General features: G+C 43.4%; 1 protein-coding gene across 2 annotated transcripts in view; it reads right to left on the reverse strand.

Moving 5' to 3' along the window:
* LOC120022072 (low density lipoprotein receptor adapter protein 1-A-like) overlaps nucleotides 1–18,593 on the reverse strand; it is a 37,266-nt gene extending 18,673 nt beyond the window's left edge. The window contains exon 1 of one of the 2 annotated variants that reach the window (XM_038965881.1): nucleotides 18,390–18,590. In XM_038965881.1, coding sequence (XP_038821809.1) covers nucleotides 18,390–18,474 — 85 coding nt within the window. In that variant the 5' untranslated portion in view covers nucleotides 18,475–18,590. Of the gene's footprint in view, nucleotides 1–18,389 lie in introns of both variants that reach the window. The other variant, XM_038965882.1, reaches the window with a different exon arrangement.
* Nucleotides 18,594–19,548: the final 955 nt, after the last annotated feature.

A 19,548-nucleotide genomic window follows, 5' to 3' on the forward strand; every position in this document is an offset into this window, starting at 1 on the left:
AGTTTTTCCCCACAAATGAGCTTTATTATAGATAGAAATACTCCTTAGTTTCATCAGCTGTCCGGGTGGCTGGTCTCAGACGATCCCGCAGGTGAAGAAGCCAGATGTGGAGGTCCTGTGCTGGCGTGATTACACATGATCTGCGGTTGTGAGGCCGGTTGGACGTACTGCAAAATTCTTTAAAACAACGTTGGAGGTGGCTTATGGTAGAGAAATTAACATTAAATTCTCTGGCAACAGCTCTGGTGGACATTTCTGCAGTCAGCATGCCAATTGCACGCTCCCTCCAAATTGTGGCATTGTGTCTTGTGACAAAACTGCACATTTTAGAGTGGCCTTTTATTGTCCCCAGCACAAGGTGCACCTAAACAAATGTGTGCACAACATTTTAGAGAAATAAGCTTATATGGAACGTTTCTGGGATATTTTATTTATTTCAGCTCATGAAACAACATGCGTTTATATTGTATTTTGGTTCAGTATAAATATTTTCAGTCAGAACTAACCAATGGCTGTCCTGTATTTAGTAAAACATTATTTAACCTTTAATTAGGCAAGTCAGTTAAGAAGAAATTCTTATTTACAATGACGGCCTACCGGGGAACAGTGGGTTAACTGCCTTGTTCAGTGGCAGAATGACAGATTTTTACCTTGTCCGCTCGGGGATTCAATCTAGCAACATTTCGGTTACTGGCCCAACGCTACCTGCTGCCCCAAAACGTTTTTGTAAGAGGGAAAAACATTGAGGGGGAGAAAGCAAGATAATAAAAAAAATAAAAAAAACATCTTGTACACTTGAACCTTGACATGCAATGATAAGAGAAGTTTATCTTTCCAGAGTTCCCATCATTTTGTTTATTCTTTTTAGCCTGGGGTAAGTTATCCATAGTCACAGATCTAGGACCAGCTACCCTCTATGAAACCTTTGCCTGACGACTTCTAGCCTACTGCTCTATCGATCGCTAGCTACACATTCATCATGGAGAAAAAAAACGTTAGTGAGCGTGGCAATTGGCCAGAGCGATTGTGGCTGGGTAGCCGGGCAAATTAAAGCCTTAAGTGTAAAACTGAAGGTGCAAACCTGACCTCGTGTCGAGGTAACTTCATTCTTCTTCCATGTTTTATTGAAGGAGAAAGAGCTAAAACCAAACAGGGGTACAGTGAGTCATATTAACTCTAGAAGGCCATCGTCTCATTCCTCATCTTTCCTCTGTGTCTGAAGAGAGGAGCATGTACGTGGCTACACAGACCCACAAGCCCCCTGCCCCTCATGAGGAGTTCTGGTTTTCTGTGGCCCCCACCCCCATCAAAATTACCAATCCCCGGTCTACATAAAGTCTATGTAATCTAGGGACATTGGATTAGGGGCTGATTTCTGACTGGGCTAACCGTCCAATGAAAACAGTGCTTCTTAGAAAACCTGTGGGGGTTCAAGTTCACGTGAGGTTTCCGAGTGGATGTTGGAACTGTAGATCAGATCACAGGGACACAAAGATAAGCAAGGCTGTCGACCACTCTGTCCCAATGCAGACCAAAAAGTAAACAAACATTGCCACAATAACAGGAAACCGCACCGCATCAGAGCCCTCGATCAACACAAACCAGCCTATCAGAATCCAGGGATTTCAAGGTGGATATGAATGACTGAACAAACAACAATAGTGAATTCTCAGAACTCTGTCGACTACATCCTATACAGTACCTATAGGAAATAGAAAATACAGAGGTAAACACATACTATACTAATGACAGTATTATTGAATTCATAGCACACGGACCAAGAAGGCCGTTTTCTAATGTTGAATTGTACCTTACACGGTGAAAAATCTGGTGTTTTTAGATAATTATATTAGATCAAATCCATACAGGAACTATTCTCTTAGCAGGCAAACTAAAATCATTCATTTAAAAAAGATGGACAGACATAAGAATAAAAAAAGGCAAATTCAAGAAAAAATTATTATTCCTAACTACAAAATACTTTATTTTTCCTCTCAAAAGTAAGAAAATCTACTCAAAAATGTACTACGTTTTTTTTTTAAAGTGGTCTAAACATTTCACTGGGTTCAAAACGCCATGACAGTGATATCAGATCATTTTCCTTCTTAATTACACCATCAGAAAATACACTTAGCGACAGAATATGGAGAATGAACAGAGTGCATCTGCAAGACTTGACATTTATTAAATACATAAATGGAAAAAAAAAAAATCGAATCCTTTTCAATTACAAATGTAGACAGAGAAAAGTCATCCCCTGATATAATTTGAGATGCTTTTAAGGTGTACATTAGGGGAATGAATCTCAAACTACCCAAAAGTTTTATCTGAGTTACAAATTCAAATTAAAGAAAATCACAATTTTAGAAAAAGCCCATAAAAAAAATCTTTACAGGGTAAAGAAAATACTATTTTTTAAAATTAAAACAGGAATAAGATATTTTACTTTTGAAGAGAGCCATCAACTACAGGTTTAACTCAAATAAAGCACACTATTTAATGGCAAACAAACCTGGTAAATATCTCACGGCCCTCACAAAACAAATACACTCCAAACCAGTTATAATTTTAATTAACACAAATGTGTTAATTAGAAAACGCGATTAAATGACAATTTCAAAAGCTATTAAAATCAATAGAAATATGAATTAAAAAGTTGCACTGATCCTATAGCCTTCTTAGACTCAACAACAGAAGCATTTATCAGCAGACAAAAAATAAATCACTAAAAACAGGGATCACCCAAGAATAAACATTTAAATACAGTTTTAAAGCACCAGGAACGGACAGCTTTCCCATAGAATTCTATTTAACATTTTGTTACAAAGTAGTGCCCTTGTTTACACAAATGACATCACAACAGGAGTGTGCAAAGCTGTCATCAAGGCAAAGGTTGGCTACTTTGAAGAATCTAAAATATATTTAGATTTGTTTAATACATTTTTTTGGTTACTACATGATTCCATATATGTTATTTCATAATTTTGATGTCTTCACTATTATTCTACAATGTAGAAAATACATTTTTTATATTTATTCTCAGTACTACTGTCACGACTTCTGCCGAAGTCGTTGCCTCTCCTTGTTCGGGCGGTGTTCGGCGGTCGACGTCACCGGCCTTCTAGCCATCATCGATCCATTTTTCATTTTCCATTGGTTTTGTCTTGTCTTCCCACACACCTGTTTTCAATCCCATTCATTACCTATTGTGTATTTAACCCTCTGTTTCCCCTCATGTGTTTGTCAGAGATTGTTTTATGTCAAGTATTGTTTTCTTGTTGTATAGGTGTGCGACGGGTCCTCGTACCCATGTTTATTTGATATATGTATATTTTCGTGCTTGGAGCATAGTGAGTGGACATTTAGTAAAAGTCTACATTTACACTCCGTCTTACTCTCCTGCGTCTGACTTCCATGCCACCTATACACACTATTATGACAGAATCTCTGACCACATTATGAAGTCAGCAGGAGGAGGCACTTCGCTCATGGAGGTAGAGGAACGCGTTATGGAACAAGCGGAGATTGACAGTCTGAGCGCTGCCATGGATCGCATTGTCCAGAATATGGACCGCTGGGAGAGACAGGGAGCTTTTCCAGCACCTCCACCACCACAACCTGGATTTCCTTTGAACGCTTTTTCTCCTCCTGAACAGAACAGGATCCATTTATCCCTACCCACGGGATACAATGGAGATACTGCCAGCTGCCAGGGTTTTCTCCTAAAACTGAACTTGTATCTGGCCACGGTCTCTCCAGTACCATCAGACCGTGAGAAGAGTTCCGCCCTCGTCTCATGCCTCACCGGGAAAGCCCTGGAGTGGGCCAACGCTGTGTGTGGAGAGGATGCGGCGTTGGACCATTTTGAGGAGTTCATCCGCCATTTCCGGAAGGTATTCGACCACCCATCCGAAGGCAGAGCAGCGGGTGAGCTCCTCTATCATCTGAGGCAGGGGACGAGGAGTGCACAGGAGTTTGCTTTGGAGTTTAGGACTTTAGCTGCCGGCGCTGGATGGAGCGACAGGGCCCTGATCGACCACTACCGTTGTAGTCTACGCGAGGACGTCCGTCGGGAGCTGGCCTGTAGAGACACCACCCTCAACTTCGACCAGCTGGTGGACATGTCCATCAGGCTGGACAACATGCTGGCTACTCGTGGACGTCTAGATCGGGGTCTGGTTGTTCCATCCTCCCGCACCCTCTCTCCCGAACCTATGGAATTGGGAGGGATGGTGCGCAGGGAGACCGGAGGGGGTTCCCGCTCGAGCACCATCTATGATCGCAGAGATCACACTGCTGGTCGGTGCCGGGTTGGTTCCTCTGGGAATAGAGAAGGCAGGCAGGGCACTCTGGCATCACCCCAGGTGAGTAGGCACCATTCTCATCCAGAGCCCTCTGCTGCACTTATGTTTGTCTCCGTCACTTTTCCGGATTTTTCCCTGCATTCCCAGTATAAGGCGCTAGTAGATTCAGGCGCGGCTGGGAATTTCATTAATAAAAATTTAGCTCATAGTTTAGGGATTCCTATTGTTTCTGTGGATATGCCTTTCCCTATTCATGCATTAGATAGTCGACCAATAGGGTCAGGGTTTATCAGGGAGGTCACCGCACCTTTGTCTATGATAACGCAGGAGGGTCACAAGGAGAAGATTAGTCTTTTCCTTATTGATTCTCCTGCGTATTCTGTGGTGCTAGGCATACCCTGGTTAACTTATCATAACCCCACTGTTTCTTGGCCACAGAGGGCTCTCACGGGGTGGTCGCGAGAGTGCTCAGGTAGGTGTTTAGGGGTTTCCGTTGGTGCTACTACGGTGGAAAGTTCAGACCAGGTCTCCACCGTGCGCATTCCCCCAGAATATGCCGATTTGGCTCTCGCCTTCTGTAAAAAGAAGGCGACTCAATTACCACCCCATCGACGGGGGGATTGTGCGATAGATCTCCTGGTAGACGCTGCATATCCCAGGAGTCACGTGTATCCCCTGTCGCAAGCGGAGACAGTGGCTATGGATACATATATCTCTGAATCCCTGCGTCAGGGGTTCATTCAGCCATCCATTTCACCCGCCTCTTCGAGTTTCTTTTTTGTGAAGAAGGATGGCGGTTTACGCCCGTGCATTGATTATCGAGATCTCAATAAAATCACGGTGAAATATAGTTACCCGCTACCTCTGATCAATACAGTTATGGAGTCAATGCGCGGGGCACGCTTCTTCACAAAATTGGATCTCAGGAGTGCGTACAATCTGGTGCGTATTCGGAAGGGTGATGAGTGGAAGACGGCATTTAGCACCACCTCAGGTCATTATGAGTACCTGGTCATGCCATATGGGTTGATGAATGCTCCATCAGTCTTCCAATCATTTGTAGATGAGATCTTCAGGGACCTGCACGGGCAGGGTGTAGTGGTGTATATCGATGATATTTTGATATACTCCGCTGCACGCGCCGAGCATGTGTCCCTGGTGCGCAGGGTGCTTGGTCGCCTGTTGGAGCATGATTTATATGTCAAGGCTGAGAAATGCTTGTTCTTCCAACAATCCATCTCCTTCCTAGGGCATCAGATTTCCACTTCAGGAGTGGAAATGGAGAGCGACCGCATTACAGCCGTGCGTAATTGGCCGACTCCAACCACGGTAAAGGAGGTGCAGCGTTTTTTAGGGTTTGCCAATTACTACCGGAGATTTATCCGGGGTTTTGGTCAGGTTGCAGCTCCCATTACCTCACTGCTAAAGGGGGGACCGGTGCGCTTGCAGTGGTCGGCCGAGGCGAATAGGGCTTTTGGAAAACTGAAGACTCTGTTTACCTAGGCGCCTGTGTTGGCTCATCCGGATCCCTCTTTGCCATTCATAGTAGAGGTGGACGCATCCGAAGCTGGGATAGGAGCAGTGCTCTCTCAGCGTTCGGGTGTGCCACTGAAGCTTCGCCCCTGTGCTTTCTTTTCGAAGAAGCTCAGCCCGGCGGAGCGAAACTATGATGTGGGGGACCGAGAGCTGTTAGCTGTCGTAAAAGCCTTGAAGGTGTGGAGGCATTGGCTTGAGGGGGCTAATCACCCTTTTCTCATCTGGACTGACCACCGCAATCTGGAGTACATCCGGCAGGCGAAGAGACTGAATCCTCGCCAGGCAAGGTGGGCCATGTTTTTCACTCGTTTTGTGTTTACGCTTACTTACAGACCAGGCTCCCAGAACGTCAAGGCAGACGCATTGTCTCGGCTGTATGACACAGAGGAGCGGCCCATGGATCCCACTCCCATACTCCCAGCATCGTGTTTGGTGGCGCCAGTAGTGTGGGAGCTGGACGCGGACATTGAGCGGGCGTCACGTGCAGAGCCCTCTCCTCCTGAGTGTCCAGCTGGTCGTCTGTACGTTCCGTCTGCTGTCCGCGACCGATTGATCTATTGGGCTCACACGTCACCCTCCTCTGGTCATCCTGGGATAGGTCGGACGATGCGCTGTCTTGATGGGAGGTACTGGTGGCCCACTTTAGCTAAGGACGTGAGGATTTATGTTTCCTCCTGTTCGGTGTGCGCCCAGTGCAAGGCTCCTAGACACCTGCCTAGAGGTAAGCTTCTACCTTTACCCGTTCCTCAATGGCCGTGGTCGCACCTGTCAGTGGATTTTTTGACTGATCTTCCATCTTCACAGGGTTACACCACGATCCTGGTCGTTGTGGATCGGTTCTCGAAGTCCTGTCGTCTCCTCCCTTTGCCCGGTCTCCCTACGGCCTTACAAACTGCAGAGGCCCTGTTTACACGTTTTCCGGCACTATGGGGTGCCTGAGGATATAGTGTCTGATCGGGGTCCCCAGTTCACGTCAAGGGTCTGGAAGGCGTTCATGGAACGTCTGGGGATCTCGGTTAGTCTTACCTCAGGTTTTCACCCCGAGAGTAATGGGCAGGTGGAGAGAGTTAACCAGGATGTGGGCAGGTTTCTGCGGTCCTATTGCCAGGACCGGCCGGGGGAGTGGGCGAAGTTCGTGCCCTGGGCAGAGATGGCCCAGAACTCGCTACGTCACTCCTCCACTAACCTTACTCCTTTTCAATGTGTATTAGGGTATCAGCCGGTTCTGGCTCCTTGGCATCAGAGTCAGACCGAAGCTCCTGCGGTGGACAATTGGTTTCGGCACGCTGAGGAAACCTGGGAGGCAGCCCACGTCCACCTTCAGCGTGCCATAAGGCGCCAGAAAATTGGCGCAGACCGTCGCCGCAGTGAGGCCCCGGTGTTCGCACCAGGGGACAGGGTCTGGCTCTCGACCCGAAACCTGCCCCTCCGCCTGCTCTGCCGGAAGCTGGGTCCGCGGTTTGTGGGGCCGTTTAAAGTCCTGAGGAGAGTGAACGAGGTATGTTATAGGTTACAACTGCCCACTAATTACCGTATTAACCCCTCGTTCCATGTGTCTCTCCTCAGGCCGGTGGTGGCTGGCCCGCTCCAGGAGGCTGAAGTGCGTGAAGTTCCTCCGCCTCCTCTAGACATCGAGGGGGTCCCGGCGTACTCTGTTCGATCCATTTTGGATTCGAGACGTCGGGCGAGGGGCCTTCAGTACCTCGTGGACTGGGAGGGGTACGGGCCGGAGGAGAGATGCTGGGTTCCGGTGGAGGACGTTTTAGATCCTTCCATGTTAAAAGAATTCCACCGCCTCCATCCGGATCGCCCTGCACCTCGCCCTCCGGGTCGTCCCCGAGGCCGGTGTCGACGCGCTGCTGGAGCCGCGCGTCAGAGGGGGGGGGGGGTAATGTCACGACTTCTGCCGAAGTCGTTGCCTCTCCTTGTTCGGGCGGTGTTCGGCGGTCGACGTCACCGGCCTTCTAGCCATCATCGATCCATTTTTCATTTTCCATTGGTTTTGTCTTGTCTTCCCACACACCTGTTTTCAATCCCATTCATTACCTATTGTGTATTTAACCCTCTGTTTCCCCTCATGTGTTTGTCAGAGATTGTTTTATGTCAAGTATTGTTTTCTTGTTGTATAGGTGTGCGACGGGTCCTCGTACCCATGTTTATTTGATATATGTATATTTTCGTGCTTGGAGCATAGTGAGTGGACATTTAGTAAAAGTCTACATTTACACTCCGTCTTACTCTCCTGCGTCTGACTTCCATGCCACCTATACACACTATTATGACAACTACCAATTACCCCACCGAAGACTTTCTTTAAAAAAAAAGTACACCCGGTCAAACCAGACTTTATATGAGCAGATAAAACTCATAGAATAAAAATGTTTTACATCTTCCTACGTCTGAGGCTGGGTTTAACCTTCCAGACATGGAATTTAATCAACTCCCCACCTAAGGCTTTTACCTGCGACATATAGTTAGTTAAATGCACTAAAGAGGAACAATGGGTTCATATTGGAGATGAACATGCTCATCCCCAGAATCTTTTTACGTGTCTTTTGTCTACGGATAAAACTAAGAGCATGAATAACTTCATAGTTAAGAAAACGATAACCATATGGAACAAGATGTTGTTTCCGTATTCTACAAGAACCAGTATCACTTCCTAAAAAAACACAACTGGAACAATCCTTGGATAACTTTTCAGAATTCACTGATAAATTGGTCTACAAGGAAAACTAAAAGGCATAGAAACCCGTAAATGACTTGGTAACAGGTCATACTTATTTCCAGGAAATGATTCAAACCAATTTTGGATTGACCAACGTAGATATTTTCAAAAATACTTGCAATTTAAAAAGTTACATAAAGACATTTTGATTAGAAATATTTTAGACAGAGCAACCTTGAGGGAATCTTATTCGAGTCGGAAAAGGATGTTCATAGAATAGGGAAGATATACAAAACCTTGCAGAGAGCCTATCCAACTGACAATCTCTTAGAAAAAAAAAAGATTAACTACTGCAACCAAGACTTCCAAAAGAAACTGACGTTGACACAAGATGGAGGGAAAGTTGGAGCAGAACTATCTAAATTACAGTTAAGTAAAATGTACACTTAATCCAGAATAAACTAATGTAAAGAATGTATTATTACACAAGGGACAAATTTCACAAATTCTACAGCACAACTGCAGAGTCATGTCTTACGTTTAAACTAACAATGACTCAATAATCCACACCTTCTGTGATGTCATAAAGCTATGGGTGAGTTAGAACGTTTGCTGTAGGAAGTATTACAATATAAATGTACTTTTAATCCATCGGTCTGCCTATTTCAACACATGGCATATGAGGGTACAGCACGATACCCGACGGGTAGGACTTTCTCTTGTCAATTATCTTGAAAAAACAATGTAAACTTAGAGGATTGGTTGATTTCCAGTTTATCGTTAAAAAACAACGGAAAGGTCAAATGCTTTATTCCCTAAATGTTAAAAATTCAGTGGGCGCAGGAGAGAAACAAAATGGTGCAGTTTGAGGCCATGTGGCGGAGAGTGATGCAGGAGCTAGAGATGGGGGTGTGAGCAGCTGGGCAGGGGTGATGTTGTGGATGTTTGTGTGCATCTGTATTCTGTCATTTGTATGTGGATGTTTTGTATGGTTTAATTAAAAACATTTTTTATTTTTTAAATGAAGTCAACCCATACTATATAGGAATGGGGGTTATAACAAAATTGATTTCACATAACTAGGTATACAGCACATTCGGAAAGTATTCAGCCATTTTTTAACAATACAGCCTTATTCTAAAATGGATTCAATTGTTTGTTTTCCTCATCAATCTACACACAATACCCCATAATGACAAACCAAACACAGGTTTAGAAATATTTGCAAATTTATAAAAAAAACTACAACTGAAATATCACTTTTAAATAAGTATTCAGACCCTTTACTCAGTACTTTGTTGAAGCACCTTTGCCAGGGTTTACAGCCTCAAATCCCATTCTCCCATTTTCTATGCAGCTCCTCTCAAGCTCTGTCAGGTTGGATGTGGAGTGTCGCTGCACAGCTATTTTCAGGTCTGTCCAGAGATGTTTGATCGGGTTCAAGTCTGGGCTCTGGCTGGGCCAGTCAAGGACATTCAGAGACTTGTCCTGAAGCCACTCATGTGTTGTCTTGGCTGTGTGCTTAGGGTCGTTGTCCTGAGCGCTCTGGAGCAGGTTTTCATCAAGCATCTCTCTGTACTTTGCTCTATTAATCTTTATCTCGATCCTGACTAGTCTCCCAGTCCCTGCCACTGCCACTGCACCACCATGCTTCACTGTAGAGATGGTGCCAGATTTCCTCCAGATGTGACGGTTGGCATTCAGGCCAAAGAGTTCAATATTGGTTTCATCAGACCAGAGAATCTTGTTTGTCATGGTCTGAGTCCTTCAGGTGCCTTTTGGCAAACCCCAAGTGGGCTGTCATGTGCCTTTTACTGAGGAGTGGCTTCCGTCTGGCCACTCGACCATAAAAGCCTGATTGGTGGAGTGCTGCAGAGATGGTTGTCCTTCTGGAAGGTTCTCCCATCTCCACAGAGGAGCTCTAGAGCTCTGTCAGAGTGACCATCAGGTTCTTGGTGACCTCCCTGACCAAGGCCATTCTCCCCGATTGCTCAGTTTGTCCGGGCGGCCAGCTCTAAGAAGAGTCTTGGTGGTTCCAAACTTTTTACATTTAAGAATGATGGAGGCCACTGTGTACTTGAGGATCGTCAATGCTGCAGACATTTTTGGGTACCCTTCCCCAGATCTGTGCCTCGACACAATCCTGTCTCGGAGCTCTACGGACAATTCCTTCGACCTCATGGCTTGGTTTTTGCTCTGACATGCACTGTCAACTGTGGGACCTTTATATAGACAGGTGAAAAAGTTTTTAAGTCTGAATACTTTACAAATGCACTGTACATACATACCATAGGAGTGACTTAACAAATATATTTGAACTATATGAACAAATGAGATCCTATTAAAGGACTAATTAGTATTCTAGTTCAATGGTATGTACTATTGGAATAACCAGAGCCTTGTAGTACTGTATATTAAATAAGAGGTTATGGGAAACGAGGACAAACAATACCAACACTGATCTGAAGGGATGTGGCCTCAAATGGAGTAATATTGCCCAATGGTCCATACACCAGAGAATGTGGAAAAATCTGCCCAAGTGGCTTTACCTCAACCCATTTCTAAAAACCCTCTCTAACCCAAAAGCCATCTGTTTTGACATGGGACAGGAGGCGAGGGATGGCGAGGTGTGTTGTATAGCGTCGCCCTGGGCGTTGCAGAGAAAAAGAAAATCAACATGACCTACCTCTCTACCATACATCACGGTTAAATCAACATGCCCTACCTCTCTACCATACATCACGGTTAAATCAACATGCCCTACCTCTCTACCATACATCACGGTTAAATCAACATGCCCTACCTCTCTACCATACATCACGGTTAAATCAACATGCCCTACCTCTCTACCATACATCACGGTTAAATCAACATGCCCTACCTCTCTACCATACATCACGGTTAAATCAACATGCCCTACCTCTCTACCATACATCACGGTTAAATCAACATGCCCTACCTCTCTACCATACATCACGGTTAAATCAACATGCCCTACCTCTCTACCATACATCACGGTTAAATCAACATGACCTACCTCTCTACCATACATCACGGTTAAATCAACATGACCTACCCCTCTACCATACATCACAGTTAAATCAACATGACCTACCCCTCTACCATACATCACAGTTAAATCAACATGACCTACCCCTCTACCATACATCACAGTTAAATCAACATGACCTACCCCTCTACCATACATCACAGTTAAATCAACATGACCTACCCCTCTACCCCTCTACCATACATCACAGTTAAATCAACATGATCTACCTCTACCATACATCACAGTTAAATCAACATGATCTACCTCTACCATACATCACAGTTAAATCAACATGATCTACCCCTCTACCTCTCTACCATACATCACAGTTAAATCAACATGACCTACCCCTCTACCATACATCACAGTTAAATCAACATGACCTACCCCTCTACCATACATCACAGTTAAATCAACATGACCTACCTCTCTACCATACATCACAGTTAAATCAACATGACCTTCCCCTCTACCCCTCTACCATACATCACAGTTAAATCAACATGACCTACCCCTCTACCTCTCTACCATACATCACAGTTAAATCAACATGATCTACCTCTCTACCATACATCACAGTTAAATCAACATGATCTACCTCTCTACCATACATCACAGTTAAATCAACATGATCTACCTCTCTACCATACATCACAGTTAAATCAACATGATCTACCTCTCTACCATACATCACGGTTAAAGTTAAATCAACATGACCTTCCCCTCTACCCCTCTACCATACATCACAGTTAAATCAACATGACCTACCCCTCTACCTCTCTACCATACATCACAGTTAAATCAACATGACCTTCCCCTCTACCCTGTAGCTACGGTGACTACCTCCTAAAGTAAAAAAGGTTTAAAAAATTAAATACATCCTAATTTGTGCTAATTAACTTGAACAGACTGAATACATGACTTTGTGAGTTGTTTATATAAAACATCAAGAAGTGGGCCTATAATGCATGTGTGTTAACCTTGGAAGAAGCAGCAGCAGTTCCCTAACGTGAACCCGGCCATGCTGCGGACCAGAGAGGAAGAGGCAAAGCGAGAGGGATAACTAGGCCCAAAATCTGCCTGGAGTTCTCTCTTATGCGCTCACGTCAATGAGACTGTTGGATTTGGTCAACAACAAAAATGTAATGGCTTATTTGCTGAGGTTTATTTGATTGAATAGAAGTTCCGTAATGCTTAGGCTGTTACCGAGTGTAGTGATATACAAGTGGGGCAAAAAAGTATTTAGTCAGCCACCAATTGTGCAAGTTCTCCCACTTAAAAAGATGAGAGAGGCCTGTAATTTTCATCATAGGTACACTTCAACTATGACAGACAAAATGAGAAAAAAAAAATCCAGAAAATCACATTGTAGGATTTTTAATGAATTTATTTGCAAATTATGGTGGAAAATAAGTATTTTATTTATATTTATATATTTATATTTGCTCCCTTTTCCCCTCTTAATTTCACCTACTGATCTGACTTGGTGGTGCATGTGTAGCCTATAGTCTGTTTTAGAGAAATGTAATCATCGAATATTGTAAGAGCTTTCATTGTCTGCTTATATGCCCCCTTTATTTATCCTACGGTTCTGACTTGGTGTACAGGGAGAATACTGTAAGAACGGTCCATGTTCTGAATTCTGTCGCTGTACATTTCAAAAGTGCTGGACAAATAGTTATTTTGACTACGTTCGTCCTAGCTCGCTCATTAATGTCTTGATCGAAATGACGGATTGCCTCTTAGCCGCTCATTGTCCCCTTATGCCATAGTTTGTACATCCAGGGATCCAAACTGGTGAGTGCCCAAAAAGGTGACACTTTTTTCTTGCACTGAAACATGCAAAAAAATCCCTGCTAAGGGGAAATGCAGGTTAACTAATTAAACAAAGAATATGATCTACATGATCAGTCTCTTTGTGTAAAATAAAAAGTGGTTAACGTGAACCTAAATCACAAATATTTTTTTTTAAAGAAAGCAATCCAACGTTATTTGTTGCCTAGACTTTATTGCAAATTACATTCAAGCCTTGAGAAAAAACACACGACACTAATATTGCAGTTAGCCTTTATAATAGAAGCTTGTTACCATGACATCCTTAATAATAGAATGCTTGTGACCACTCACACACACATTTAAATATTGCACTTGGGACAAAAACATCTCAAGTAGAAATAGAATGAAACAAACAGGCATTCTATTTTTGCGACCACTATAGTAGACGTCGATCAAGTGCACAAGGCTACACGTGTGTAAAAATAACGCTCACTGAGTAAACAAAATGCAATAATCCCCCCTCACTCACACACAAGTGTTACTGTCAAGTTCAACAAAAGCAATATCTTTGGGCTACACTGCAGGTTATTACAGGGTACACTTTCTGCCTGTGGACATCTGTTCTACAATGTGCCAGCAGAGCATGATACACGTTGTTGGCATAATTGATCTCTTTCAGGTAGAGAGTACACTCCTGGCACACCCCTTTTTATCCACCGTATTGAAAAAGGGAGAAAGAGGGAAAGTGTGTGGTGTTCCTTTCACCTCTACAGTAGAGGTCGACCAACTATGATTTTTCAACGCAGATACCGACTATTGGAGGACCAAAAAAAGCCGATACCGATTAATCGGCAGATTTTTAAAAATGTATTTGAAATAATGACAATTACAACAATACTGAATGAACACTTATTTTAACTTAATATAATACATCAATAAAATCAATTTAGCCTCAAATAAATAATGAAACATGTTTAATTTGGTTTAAATAATGCAAAAACGAAAGTGTTGGAGAAGAAAGTAAAAGTGCAATATGTGCCATGTAAGAAAGCTAACGTTTAAGTTCCTTGCTCAGAACATGAGAACATATGAAAGCTGGTGGTTCCTTTTAACATGAGTCTTTAATATTCCCAGGTAAGAAGTTTTAGGTTGTAGTTATTATAGGAATTATAGGACTATTTCTCTCTATACGATTTGTATTTCATATACCTTTGACTATTGGATGTTCTTATAGGCACTTTAGTATTGCCAGTGTAACAGTATAGCTTCCATCTCTCTCCTCACCGCTACCTGGGCTCGAACCAGGAACACATCGACAACAGCCACCCTCGAAGCAGCGTTACCCATGCAGAGCAAGGGGAACAACTACTCCAAGTCTCAGAGCGAGTGACGTTTGAAACGCTATTAGTGCGCACCCCGCTAACTAGCCATTTCACATCGGTTACACCAGCCTAATCTCGGGAGTTGATAGGCTTGAAGTCATAAACAGCGCAATAGCTGCTGGCAAATGCAGGAAAGTGCTGTTTGAATGAATGCTTACGTGCCTGCTGCTGCCTACCACCATTCAGTCAGACTGCTCTATGAAATGATAGACTTAATTATAACATAATAACACACAGAAATACGAGCCTTTGGTCATTAAATGGTCGAATACGGAAACTATAATTTCGGAAAAAAACGTTTATTCTTTCAGTGAAATACGGAACCGTTCCGTGTTTTATCTAACGGATGGCATCCATAAGTCTAAATATTGCTGTTACATTGTACAACCTTCAATGTTATGTCATAATTATGTACAATTCTGGCAAATTAATTACGGCCTTTGTTAGGAATAAATGGACTTCACACAGTTCGCAATGAGCCAGGCGGCCAAAACTGCTGCATATACCCTGACTGCTTGCACAGAACGCAAGAGAAGTGACACAATTTCCCTAATTAATAGAAATTCATGTTAGCAGGCAATATTAACTAAATATGCAGGTTTAAAAATATATACTTGTGTATTGATTTTAAAGAAAGGCGTTGATGTTTATGGTTAGGTACATTGGTGCAACGACAGTGCTTTTTTCACGAATGCGCGTGTTAAATCATCACCCGTTTGTCGAAGTAGGCGCATCGATTATATGCAACGCAGGACACACTAGATAAACTAGTAATAACATCAACCATGTGTAGTTAACTAGTGATTATGTTAAGATTGATTGTTTTTTATAAGGTAAGTTTAATGGTAGATAGCAACTTACCTTGGCTTCTTGCTGCCCTCGCGTAACAGGTAGTCAGCCTGCCACGCAGGCTCCTCATGGAGTGCAATGTAAGGCAGGTGGTTAGAGCGTTGGACTAGTAACCGGAAGAGGTGTAAAAAAAATTAAAATAATAATAATAATAATAACCGATTTCCGATTGTTATGAAAACTTGAAATCGGCCATACCGATTAATCGGTCGACCTCTACTCTATAGTGGCATCCAGCTAAAGCCAGGCCCAGCTCCAGCTACACTTGTTTAACAAGCAACGCCTCATTTTCACCTAATTCTCTCATTCTGAAAATTAACCACATAGTGTAGAGGGAAAACTTTACTGTTAGTTCATGTAACGGATGTGAAATGGCTAGCTAGTTAGCGGGTACGCGCTACTAGCGTTTCAATCAGTTACGTCACTTGCTCTGAAACCTAGAAGTAGTGTTGCACCTTGCTCTGCAAGGGCCGTGGCCTTTGTGGAGCGATGGGTAACGATGCTTCGTGGGTGTCAGTTGTTGATGTGTGCAGAGTGTCCCTGGTTCGCGCCCGGGTCGGGGCGAGGGGACGTACTAAAGTTGTACTGTTACATTGGTGCCGTGACCCGGATCACTGGTTGCTGCGGAAAAGGAGGAGGTTGAAAGGGGGGTGAGTGTAACGGATGTGAAATGGCTAGCTAGTTAGCGGGTACGCGCTACTAGCGTTTCAATCAGTTACGTCACTTGCTCTGAAACCTAGAAGTAGTGTTGCACCTTGCTCTGCAAGGGCCGTGGCCTTTGTGGAGCGATGGGTAACGATGCTTCGTGGGTGTCAGTTGTTGATGTGTGCAGAGGGTCCCTGGTTCGCGCCCGGGTCGGGGCGAGGGGACGTACTAAAGTTGTACTGTTACATTCAGATAGTAGTTAATTCATTAGCTAGTTAACATTTCACACAGATTGCCAGGGTCCAGTAAGCAACTAAAGTGTTATAACTTGAGGGACGGAAATGTTAATAGTTAATACTAGAGCGAATTATGTTACTAACGTTAGCTCATCTGATGTTGTAATGTTAGCTAGCTAACGTTAGCGGTCTGACTTTATTAGCCAGCTAATTTTCACACCATAAACAAAATGGCTAATGTTGCACAACATTTCTCTGGTGAGCTAAGGGGAGAATTCGATCTAGCAAGATACTTAACAATGCTAACAACACTTGTTCCACCACACCTTCTCCCTCACCTCAAACTTTCCAAATGCCAGTTGTTTATCAGTTACAGCTCATGAAGTATGCTTCATCACCTTCTCACCCCAGTTTCCATGGACAGGCTTCTCATCTACTTCATCGTTATCGTTCAGGGGACGCGCTGCTGTAGGTTAACTGGTAAACCACCTTTCCACTCTCCCCCGCTGCCTTTCCAGAGTGCGCGCTGATGCTGTAAGTAGCACATTGGTTGTCTCTTCTCTCTTCAGTCCTGTGCTGCATTCTGTTGTTATGTGAACGATTAGCTGAGCCTTGGATACAACCAGTATTGCTCCAAACGCGCATCACTCATTCGCATACAGCCAGTATTCATCCAAAGCCCCCCCACCCAATCTTTTCTCATCGGATCTACATGAATGACGTAGGTCACCTATTTTGGAATCAAAACGGCGAATTTCGCCGTAAAGGTGACTAGTTTGCATCCCTGACATCTCAATTGTCAGTAGATACAACATTTGTTTAAGCACGTCAGCCATATCGGCTATGTTATTTTAAAAGGCAGTAAATGAGTCTGAATGAATTGTTTCGCTGCCAGATAAGTGAGATTTAGTACACCATTTTACACCATCTGCATCACACATGGTACCCTATTCCCTATATAGTGCACCACTTTTGACCAGGTCTCATAGGGCTCTGGTCAAAAGTAGTACGCTATGTAACGAATAGGGAGGGACGCTGACATGCAGTGGTGGCCAACCGACCTTTTTATGCCCCACAGTGCCAGGAAGTTGGAACATTCGTGTACAAAACAGCCACTGTGTTGTGTTCCATTGACCGGATTCCAAACTGGGTGAGAGACTATTCCAACGGAAAGGGGCTTAGAATGCTACTCTACACAGACGTTCAAACTACTGAGAGAAGGCTAGACTTGATTTAAAACATTGGTATCACAACGGCCATTTGTTATTTTAAAGTGGATTTTTTTTTTTTAAAGTAGGCCACTTACAGTAGGCGACTGTAATAGTGAACCGAGTACAGGAAATAATATAGTACTGTCATCTAAAACATGCCGTTAGATCACTTCATGTGAGATGAACATGGTTATTATCAAGGTTGTGTTGCATTTCATGTTCTGATCTCATGTGGGAAGACTTGAGGACAGAGGCGAACTGGATAGCCTAATTACATTGCTAGTTCTTATCTCTCGGGAAGGACATTCTTGTCAAAATCCCATCAGAGGAAGAAAAAAAACCGATTATTTTTGCAACCTGATTAATTTGATATGAAACATGGTGGCTACATGATCGTTTTGATTTAATTAAATTAGGCTTACTTGTGCCACCAATCATCTTATGTTAACAGTAGGCTAGCCTAGTAAATAAACTAATGAAACACATGCAATGGAAATTAATGATGATGAAATGTAAAATGTCGCACTGGTTGTAACAAGTGTTATTAAGTAGCCAACAAACTCTCATAATAAATTCGGCATAGCATCGACATTTGACATACACACATCAAATTTAGCAAATGTGTTAATAATTTGCTGTGTTTACACTAATAAACACAGTTTTCCGAATGCTTTGTTCCCTTCAATGGATGTGAACAGGAGTGAAGAGATTTTTTAACTTAAAATCTTACTTTTATGTTTGCCCGTATTCCAAGACCGTTTCGCCATACTTGGACTTCGAATGATAGCTCTTCCAGCCGACCTTATGGCATCCATCGCCGACTTTAGGACAAGGAAACTTGACGTGTTTGTAGTAAGGTTATTTCTAGACCTTAGAGCTCCAAAACTGTTGTTGACTTCGGGGCTTTGATTCTTGGGATGACTTTAGTTTGGGCGGCGCTATATCTGTCAATCAACCGAATGGGCAATCCCCATGCAAGCATACGTCATGAGAGGGAATCCCAAGAGGATAAAATAGTGTGTGTGTCAAGTGGCATTTGATTAAAACAAATCACTGTCGTTGCTTTATTGCCTGTTATCTGCGACTGTGATACCGACAAGTGACAATGAAGATGCCAGGCTACTTGTCTCAATGATTTGTTCTATCTTAGTGCAAAAGTCATGAGTTCCAACCAAGAATGTACTGTCGCCATCTTGTGGTCATAAACGTTGCTCTCCTGCATGTTTTCAAAGCTGTATTCAGTATTGTAGCGACCCGCACAGACAGCTGTGTGTTATGTGTTAGGCTAGTAGGTGGTTGTGTTGTACTGACCAGTACCCAGTGTTCGCGGGGTCCGACATGCCAATCAACCTGCTATCTGCCAATCACGGGAATGTTCTGATGCCGGGCATCGTGGTGGTTGGCGGAGTGGCGTGGAGGGGGGTTGGGCAGGGGGATGGAGCATTGGAAGTTAAGACCAGGTTTAGCCTTTGTTCTCTCTCTTACGTCTGGGCTTCACAAGAGAAGGTCACGATTGGCTTGTGGGTTATCTTCCATTTCTTTGGCGTGGGCTACGGCCAAACAGTAGCCTGTGTAAATTTGGTTTAATAAACCGTCAATTCGTAAACTCAATCCTCTGTCTGGACAATTGTTCCTTTATGATCTAGTCAGGTCATTACAGTATTAAAGTAAACCAGGGGACGGTATGCTCATAGAAACATCGGAACTATACGTTTCTCCTCAACTTTTCCACTCATTGGACGTACAATGTTTCAACTATCTACTTCGATGGGGTTTTTAACGGAGGTTGGCATCCAATGTTTTGGTGCCATCTGTCTTCAGTTATATTCTCGCCATTACTTCTTGTGCCACCACAGAAATAACCCCCTTGATAGGCGCCCTATTTAAAA

The sequence above is a fragment of the Salvelinus namaycush genome, chromosome 27 (genome assembly GCF_016432855.1).
Source record: "Salvelinus namaycush isolate Seneca chromosome 27, SaNama_1.0, whole genome shotgun sequence".
Classification (NCBI taxonomy): Eukaryota; Metazoa; Chordata; class Actinopteri; order Salmoniformes; family Salmonidae; genus Salvelinus; species Salvelinus namaycush.